General features: G+C 34.8%; 1 protein-coding gene across 1 annotated transcript in view; it reads left to right on the top strand.

The window, feature by feature from the left end:
• Nucleotides 1-851: 851 nt before the first annotated feature.
• The window catches only part of FGF7 (fibroblast growth factor 7), a 29,295-nt gene continuing 19,714 nt past the window's right edge, over nucleotides 852-10,432 (top strand). The window contains exon 1 of the mRNA XM_074880908.1: nucleotides 852-1,380. Coding sequence (XP_074737009.1) covers nucleotides 1,095-1,380 — 286 coding nt within the window. The 5' untranslated portion in view covers nucleotides 852-1,094. The remainder of the gene's footprint in view (nucleotides 1,381-10,432) is intronic.

The following is a 10,432-nucleotide window of genomic DNA, read 5'->3' as shown; positions in this document are numbered from 1 at the left end:
TGTTCGTGCATTCAACTGACAGCTGACTGGTTAAATTCTAATTGCTTCCAAGTGAGGTCAGCAAAGGTATTTATCGAAAAGGACTGAACAACAGGCTCAACACACACATGCACGCGCACGCATAAGCACATACACACCATCTCTCCAGCGTGTTGATTTATGGAAACAATTATAATTCTGGTGGAGTCTTTCTGAGCTGAGAAAGTTTGTAGCTACAGTAGAGTGTCTCATGTTGCAAAAACCAGACAACAGAAATGGAGTACTTGGGTATCCAGCTCTTATCAACAGGAACAAGTAAGTTATCTGTCCTTTAGAAGAACATTCAACAGTTTCTAACAGCTAATTACTTTTATCTTCATTTCTATATGCTAGATGCTAAAAAAGCAATAAGAAAACTATTAATAAACTGAAAAGGGTAGGAATAAAAACACAGGGCTAAGACTATGAGGTCTGTTTTGAACTAGAGAAAAGTTATCTGATAGATTGTGTTAATAGTGAATATATAGGTATGAAGTAATCAGCAGAATTTTACAATGCATGAGAAAATAGTTCAACTGAATCAATAGGGGATTTTTGGAAGGACTTAAAACTGAAGACAGAACTATGTTTATAATCAGTTTAAATGTCTGTTTATGTAAAAAGTTGTGAGAGATATCTATTGTATATACTTTTGCATATTTTTAAAAATCAGCTTAGTATGCAATACATTTATGTATAGTGCTTTTCTGTAGCATAATGTATCATTGCACGTTTAACAACTGAGCATAAAGACTTATACATGCACCTTTTCTCACAGATCTTTTACTTCCAGTGCAAGCAGCAAATTCAAGTAGTACAGAAGGTCACGACAACAAAGGTTTTTATAACTTGTGTCTTTAAAGGATATTCTGACTGAAGAGATATTAAGAAGCTCTTCTGTTTCGTCATTAACTATTAAGGAATAACGATCAGAATTCTAGAAGAGGGAACAATCTCATTTAAATGAATCTGTAACTCGTAAAGACAGAAGGCAGGTCGGTGACCTAAGAGCAACAGTCTACTTGAGATTTAATTTTCATTATGTTGTTCATGAACACCCAGAACACTGCACTATAATGCACAAATGGATACTGACATGGATCCTGCCAATTTTGCTCTACAGATCATACTTTTACATTATCTTTCTAATGGGCACTATATCTTTAGCTTGCAATGACATGACTCCAGAGCAAATGGCTACAAATGTGAACTGTTCCAGCCCTGAGCGACATACCAGAAGCTATGATTATATGGAAGGGGGGGATGTAAGAGTGAGAAGACTTTTCTGTCGAACTCAGTGGTATATGAGGATTGATAAGCGAGGCAAAGTAAAAGGGACAAGAGAAGCAAACAACAACTACAGTAAGTAATTTTGCTTTTCCTATTTTTAAGTTTTTAGAAATTTACACATCACTGTTTCCTATTCCTTGATCTATCGTAATTTCAAAAGAATTTTGTATAGTGTACTGACCATTGTATAAGACAAGTTTTCCAATTAATCCTACAGCAGGACATTTGCTATTGATTTTGAAATGCGTCATTTTAAATACTACATTGTAGATCTGCTAATGTATTAGTTACAGCTGGTAACTATTAGCAAAGAGAGAGCCTATTTTAACAAGTGAATTAAGGTTGTAAGTATGAAAATGTATAACCACAAACTCTGCTCATAAAATACTTATGAAACATTAAACCACATTTATATAGTCCACAAACTACCTCAAAGTTTGGTGTGTTTGAGTTAACAATTGAAACATATGCAATACTAGAAAGTTCAATGGAAAGAATTATGTAAACTCTCTTGCAAAATCTTTTAGATAGTTTGCCAAGCCAGGAACAAAATCTATTATAGTTTCTGCAGTTCATTATTACAATGATCATGATGCTGAAAAAATATTCTCTCCCCTTTCTTCCAAAAGCATGACTCATCTAGAGAGAATGGACATACAATATTTTGCAAAGCTGTACCAAATACGGTTTTTGAAATGGAAAAAGAATTGTACTAATCTGTATTTTTCACACAAATACATATATATATGTCCTCCATTTACACTTGAAGGCATTAATTTTACAGTCACTATTTTTGCCACTCTGTCTTTCACGTTATTAAAAATATATTGTTTATTTAGAGAAACATGACATCTACTTGAAAAGACATTACTTTATTAAGATACAACAAGGAAACACAGAGGATTATATTGCATATTTCAAAACGAAGTTATAAGGAAAAGGGGCCAGAGACATGCTGGTCTAGTGTTTATAGTCAACTGAAAGGACAAATATATATCCAAGGATGCTACTAAATACAGTTTTAATGTATGTTGTACGTACTATTGTGCTTTTTTATAACAGCAGCAGCAAAATAAATCAATAAATCAAATTTCAAGAACTCTTAGTGTGATTCAGCTTTCAGCTGAAGTTGACTGCTTATTTTCTATAAGAACAGCACTTTTGCATGCTAAGTGCCTGGATAGTGGGCTTTATATTTTATTTCTTTACTTCATGACTACATTAAGTGCTTGGCAACTTGCGTGGCTACAACTTCACTGACTAATGTTACTGTTTCTTTTAAAATTTGCTTCCATATGTCTCCTTTCTTCCTACACTATTACGTAGTGAATAACAATATTCCTCTGAAAGACGACACATGGCCAGCAGCCAAATAAATTATTTGGTCCATATTCAAGACGACTCCCATTGAGTTTCAGGAAGATATTACTACAATAGAGATCCATAGGGCTAGTTTTGAAGTGAAATGTTGCTCCCATAAGAATCACTGGAAAAAAAACTGTTACTGACTGTTGAAATAGTTTCTTCGAAGTTTTTGCAGATAAGTGAGTATCCACGGTACCCAATTTGTTCTGTTATTATTTACAAACACTTTAAAGAGATTATGACAGCATATAGAGCTGAATAATTACATAAATTTGCTTTTTTTCAGTTCCATGATGCTTAAGTAAAAACTTTGTTAGTAATTTAGCATTATTTCAAATTCAACTAAAGTTTCTCAATTCCCTGCAGGATGCCATGCTGCTGAAGCACACTAATGACACCCTGAAACAGTCTGTAGTGAAACGATTAGAGAATATCAGATCATCCTGAGCTAAAGGCAATCCATTTTCTTGTAGTTTTCTGAACACTTTATGAATATTTAGTGATGGTAACTATTAGAAATTACAGAAAGGCAACCTTCAGTCATTAAACCCTTACATTTATATTGCAGTGAAAAAAATGTTGAATTCTTTCTCTGGTAAATGCAGTGAGTATCAGAAGAAAAAACAATCAATACACTTGAATGGTTTATCTGGTAACTGATGTGCGCTATGATGAACTGTCTCCACTACATTTAACTAATGTATGTAGGAAGTCTCCCACCATCTTAAATTTAAGTGTTTTGCTGTAATTTATCTATTGTATATGAGGAAAAAATATTGAAATGCTTTTGTTGCACAAGTAGAATAGGGAAATATAGACAAAGAGAACTGGGAAAATGTGAACGCTGATAACTTGGATTTTCTGAGAAACTAAAAAAAAAAAAAAATCAGCATTGTGAAAAACTTTGGTTTTGTGATAGCCTGTTTTTGAAGATGTGTTTATGGCTCTCTACTAAAATACCCATAAAGAAAATAATATGATATGAGGGGTAAAAAACAAAGCAAAAAAATCAAAAAGAAACCCCACCTGAACTAATACACTCTCCCTAAGCAAAATTTTTCACATTAGAAGGCTAAACAATCTGTTTTTATCCAGGATTTCTGAAAAGCACCCTTTTAAAATCATACCGGTTACAAAAATGTATTAACCTGGGTGTTTAAATATTCTTGTTCCATGATTTCCAGTTCTGAAAGTTAGTAAATCAGACCTGTTTCTCAGGATGGAATCCCAGAACAGCTGCGGTCAAATTAATCAATGGGTACAAAAAGTGTTGCTCCGAGAAGTATCACCTTATTTTATCCTAATTTTCCACTTACATAATAAATAAAAGGAATCCTTTTCCCTTTTGAATCACTAACACGTGCTACTAAAATGAAAACAAGAAAAAAAATCCATATTTTTAACTATCATAACTTAGCTTTGTAAAGGAAGCTGCATTGACAATTTTGCAGACAGAGTCAACTACTTGTTTTCAGCCCATGAATTGTGAAGCATGAATAATGTGAAGAGCAATCTTCACATTGAGAAATGTCTGTAGAATAACAACTTCATCATAACTTTGGCAAGTGCCAAAATTCACAGAGCTTCTCTCATCAGTTGAGACTATAAATGTAAGAATGCCAAGACGGTGAGGAATTAGCATCTTTGTATTTCAAACTTCTCTAGTAAGTTACAGAATAAAATTTATAGACACATCCCATGAAAGTAACAACTAAAATAAAGTGTTAAAATTTACTAAGATTTTAATTCAAAAGCCACTGTATTAAATGTATGAGGATTGAAATTCCATGACAAAATTAAATACTGAACCAAATCCTCACTCACCAATTATAAATAAAGATTATTTACCATTCACTTGTTTCAAAAGGCATTAGAAGTTAACTGCTTAGTCCAAGAAATCTGTGTGTAGTGTTTCAGTGAAAGCAAATTGTTGAATCCTGTTTACAACAGTGATGACCTTGCTAGGTACCCGAAGAATATTATTCTGTGCACATTTCAGAAAGCAGTAGAGCCTTCTGGTGGACATAAAGGTGATAACTCAAGAGCAAACTAAGCATATCAGAGGACAGTGATCTCCACTAAGCAGAGGAAATCACTTTGCACCTGACAGCTTTGCTTTCATTCTGAAAACTAAAAGGCAGACTGAGAACTGAGAGTCACATACTGAAAAACTAAAGCAAGAATTAGGAAGCAGCCAAGAGATGAGGTCACCCAGAAAAATCTGTCATTATTCATAAAAAATTTTCTCTTTGACAAACACTTATTATAGCTTGTCCAAGCCTAAACTATATGCTTTTTATTAAAAAATAAATGTTGTATCTTGTTTGTGTAAAATAATCTAAGTGGGCACACTAAACAGACTTTTTGAATTCACAATTGTAAAAAGTGAGAGTGAACTGAACAAATCTTGGAGATAATATGGCAATTTGTTAACTCTTTATCTTTGATAGAAAATAAATCTCTCCTTATTACCACTTACTCCTTTCATTTAAGTTTGTGTTTATGAATTTTGCAGATTTTATTTGATGTTATTCAGGAAAAACTGCAGCAAAAATCAGAGTTTATTTTGACTCTATCCAAGAGGATTTACAACTATGACTGGATGATGCTTTAGGACTTTCCACGCTCTGTTGCCTTTGGAATCTCATTTTAAAGACTTCAAAGGGTCTCTTAGTTACTAGAAAAGCCTTCCCGGAACCTGAATCCTAAGATGTCTGATCCTATCATATTCCATGTGTGCTCTAAACCCAGAAAATGCCTATTTCCTCTTCTTTTCAGTGGATAAAACCAACCAAAAAAACTAAAAAAAAAAAAAAAAAAAGGAGAAAAGATAGTCTAGTGAGATTTTGGCACAAAATGGCTGAAAACTTGATTAAAATTTTTATCTTGGAAAACTACTTCTATTTTGATCAAAATCCAACAAGTCATAGTTTTCAGCAATATTAAATGAACTCTAACTCAGTTTTGTTCAAACCTAAACCATAACTGATGACAAAATACACTTTATATGCATCTTACTGGTTAAATAATCAAATTTGCTTAGAAATCAAAATTATTTCCAATATATTTTATATAGGCTTCTTAGGGTAAAAAAATAGGTTGGACTATGTATGCTATGCCCTATATAAACTTTATTTCTGTTGCTTAAATACATATTACATGGTATCTGAAAATCATATATTTCAAGGCAGGTATTGATGTATCAGGTTCAGTTAAGGGTTACGTGTGTTCCAGTCAAACAGAAAATCTGTCTTTGCAACTGCATTCTTGATTTTTCAGGAGGTGGTTGGTTCAACCAATACACTGGCATCAGGTGAAGACAAACCTTCACTAATATGAAAGTGCTTTTGCTTCACATTAGTACTCTGTTACTCTCTTAAATTCTAACAGCAAGAGATTTAACTCAAATAGAAATATATGTGTATCCTCTCAAAACTTAGCCTACAGTGCCAAGGATGACTTTCTCTCCTACAGCGATTAATCAGATCTAAATATAATAGATTTCCCTGCTCCCTCTCTAGCTCTTTGCCTAGCACTGGCGGTAGATACCACCCCTCAAGTTTCAACCAGCAGAAGAGACTCTATGACTATACCTTAGCCTATACCTTATCACAAATCCCAGCTTTTCACCATCAGCTGCTGATGAAGATGGGTTTTAGCAAAGATGCAGATAACAGGAGCAGCTGAGTTATGCCTGTCTTACAGTTTCTATTGACTTTTTTGATAAGAGTACCCTTTGGGGGAAGTGAGAAGGAAGGAGGGAGTAAAGTCTTGAACCACTGCAGCAAGATCCTTCAGATCTTGTATCAATGTCCAGATCAGTGCTCAACTGACAATACGACAGGGGTGCCACAAAACACAATTAAAACTATTCATCACCTCTGAATTTACCTCCTGAATCTACATCACCTTGTCTATTCTGTGGTATTTACCAGCTTAAAAATACATGTAAAGTCAGAACACAGGCAGTTTATACCCACTGTCTTCTCACTCTGAACACAAAATGATCGCAATAAGCTCTGTGAGGGGAGAATCAAACCTCTGGGCTCAGGCACAGGCAGCAGATTCACAAGATAACACCAACAGGGCTATGTCTGCCTGTGTGTGCTTCAAAACTCGGGTATGAGCAGTGAAAAACATCTAAGCTGAACCTATACACATCGTGCTTAAACTGATTCATTTGATCTTGATACACCTTTGTAATTCAGCTGCAACTTGGCAGTTTTTCTGAGTCTCTCAATATTGAGATTTACGGGAAATGAGAAAAGTTACATTTTTATGAAAACATCAACCCAGTTTAGCAGCCAACTGCAAAAGCAGTTACAGGATACACTTAAAAAGATAAATTGCAGCCCCTTCTCCCCCACAGCTTTTATTCCCCCACTGTTTACAATTTCTGAATGTACAAAAAATTCAGTATTGTATCATTAAGCATGTTATTGCTCCATCCTGAAGAAAATGTGCTGAAGTGGCCCTGACCTGAGACTCAAGAGACTTGAGGCTAATCTAAACTTTAAAGCAATTTACTTACAGACTTGGGGAAAATTCCTCAAACTCTCTGTGCCTCTATGAAAAAGAATTATTCACCTCTGTGTAAAAAGCTTTAAAAATTATTAGTTCAAAAAACTTCCAAACCTACAAAGAATTGTGTGTTAATGTTCAAGATATTAAATACTTTTATTATAGAATATTAATTGACTAATAGAATATTAACTAAAATAACTGAATTCAGTAGCTAGACAGAAAAACACAGAGCTCAGATTAATCTTAAGGAAGCAATTTTCCATACAGGCAAATAGAATTTAGCAGAAAATTTAATTCCTTATACAGTCAGTTTTGCAAAACAAAACCAAAATCCAGATATCTCCCTTCACAGCTTCCAGCTTTCTGTACTGTTAAAGAGTATCTGAAAGTGATTTTTTTAGATTTCTAGGATCCCGGAGTACAGAGCAAAGTTGGTTTTCCCCTCCACCTTTCTTAAAGCTCAGGAAGACCAAGACATCCTAAAGCATATAATTATACTGTTCCACACTACAAGATGCATCAACTAGTAGTATATTTTGGAACACTTTCCTCATCAAAACAGAATAAGTTTAGGCAAATGAAGGCTGTTACTCTTCTTGGGTGGCACACTGCTTTCATTGCATAATTGACTGTCTATGACTATATTTGGCAACTGTATCTCAATTGTCTTTTTTGACCTTTGACTTTATTTTTAATTTTTAATTCTGGATATGAGCTGATGGAAAGGTCAAGTTAGCCTTCTGGTGTATGTAATTTATAAACATTATTAAGAAAAAGTTAACAGTGAAAATTCCTATGGCAGTAACAATAGAGTAGAGGTTAACAATCATAGCACTGAACTGTCACACTTTAAAACTTTTATAACACATGACATCATTTATACAAATGGAAAAAATTCTTTGTAACAATTGGTGCTGAAAAGTTGGAAGTGGATATTCACAGATGTGGCCCACAACTACATGAAAACACACCAAAAAAGCAATAAAAATACCAATGCAATCAATATACTCTCCTGACTATTATTTAGCTTTTGAAACAAAGAACAAAATGAAGATTAAATTGTAAAGGGATTTTTTTTTTTTTTCACACTATTCACACTGCCTATAACATGAATCTAGTACCTGCACAGTTTATCAACAGAAGACCCCAATATTATAAACAGGTTGAATCAGATGATCAGACAGGTAAATCCCAGTTAACATCAGCAAAGCTATGCAAATTTACTCCAACTGAGCATTTGCTCTGTTTTAAAGTTATAGCAGGAATCTGAAAATTCAAAACCAGGATGAATGGATTAAAAAAATCTAGATATTCTGTTAAATTTTCCTTCAGTATGCAATATTTCAAAGTTAAGCACAGTTGGAATGTTGATAGATCCATGCAAAACTATAAATGCAAACACAGAAAACATGACCATTTTGACTTGCGGAGAGCTACATCTAACTACAATTGTTTACATTCCCTGTCTCAATTTCATAGAATTTATAACCACAATAACTTCAATAAGGAGTAACAAACACCACTCATCACCACCACTTTGATCAAAACATTTTTTGAATACCCCATCACCTGTGGGTTTTCTGAAGGAGTTTCCTAGTGTTAGTAAGGCATGTATGCTATTAAAGGTTGAAGTACCTTACTCCCATTTTTGGTAAGCTGGCTTGCTTTCTTTGAAACGTGTTAATAGACACTGGGAGGTGCTACAGACTATGAAAAGAAGCTGCTCAGACTTGTCCTTGGCCATTTTGATACCTCGGAATTTTGATATTTTTCTAACTAGAAGGTGACGTACTTCAAAACAGAAAAAAACCCCACCTGCTAAGAAGTAGCGTATTTTCATTAATAACCCATGCAAATTTTATAAGTTTTTATTATGACTTTAAATGTCAAGTGGGATTTGATATTTCAATCAGAAGTAACTGTTTACAGAAAAAAAAAAAGTAAATAGACAACTTTATAATTGTTAAAGACAGGAATTATTATAGATGAACATACATATTATCTAGAGCTGAAGATATTAGGGGGGAAAAAAATAACCACAGTCAACATCAAATTTTGAAAAGGTTGCATGTGAATCTGTGCTGAAGTCCCAGAGCTGCTCAGGTGAACTGGTGCCATAGTTCTGTGGGCTGTTTCTGCACAGCTGTAAGCAATGTAGTGGCAAACGTGAAGTTTTAGATGCTTGTCAGGTGTGTGGAAATGCTCAGTAGAAGAGCTTTCTGGCTTCTTGCATAACACGCACACAAGACTGCATTATGATAATAGATTTGCCCTTTGAGTGGTCTGTCTGAACTCTAAGGGCTCTCTAGCTAGCCACTAAGCAGATGGATTTGGGACAAAATATGGCTCTAGCTAAGTCAAGGGAAGAAGGCAGCACAGAGTGGGGAATGGCCTAGTTCCATCCAGTGCTTGTGTAGCTTCTGCAGCAAAGCCCTTGTGAAAACAGGAATTGTACTCCCTGACAGAAACCCTGAAGTAAAATAGAAAGGATAACTGAATCCTAAAGAGTGCAGCCAGTACTGGTACAATTGGAAAGTGCGACCTTCACCAGCAAAAGCAACTTCAATTCCACCATGCTAATTTATTTCCTTTGGAATAGCCTACGTAGCTTAGGGACTGCACATAACGTGCAAGATGAGACAAAGAAATCCAAGCAGTTGTTGAGTGCTTTTTGGTGAGATTTTACATGGATTTAGGGAACTAGCTATGTAAATCCAGCACATAATGATTCAAATAACTAGACTTGCTTGTTAGGGCCACCTTGCAACAAGAGACAGATTTATGCTGTGGGAAAGGCAGGTACAAGATCTTCCTCAGCAATAGTCCTTTATGTTTGCTTATGTGGGGAAACTGCACTTGAGAAGCCATGAAGTTATCCCAGCCATATCACATTCCAATGGTACAGCAAAAAATTGTAATACTACCTTTACATAAGGACAAGGACAAATACCTGTGCCCAAAGTGAGATTCACCCCAGTTGAATTCCCCACCCAGTGCTGTTACTTGTATTAGTTTAGCACCATCTTACCAATACCATGCTATAACATCATACAAAAAGATATCTGCCATGTACTAAGCACAGCTCTGACAACATAGAAGCTGCAAGCATGACAAATACTCAAATAGTACTCTGCCTGTAAATGTTGTTACTAATCAAAACCTAAATTACATACAATTTCAAGAGGCTATTTTCAAACTAACTGGAGACAAAAAGCCATTCTTCCAATTAAAGTAA

The sequence above is a fragment of the Strix uralensis genome, chromosome 11, assembly GCF_047716275.1.
Source record: "Strix uralensis isolate ZFMK-TIS-50842 chromosome 11, bStrUra1, whole genome shotgun sequence".
Lineage (NCBI taxonomy): Eukaryota > Metazoa > Chordata > Aves > Strigiformes > Strigidae > Strix > Strix uralensis.
This window is presented reverse-complemented; position numbering and strand designations above follow the sequence as displayed.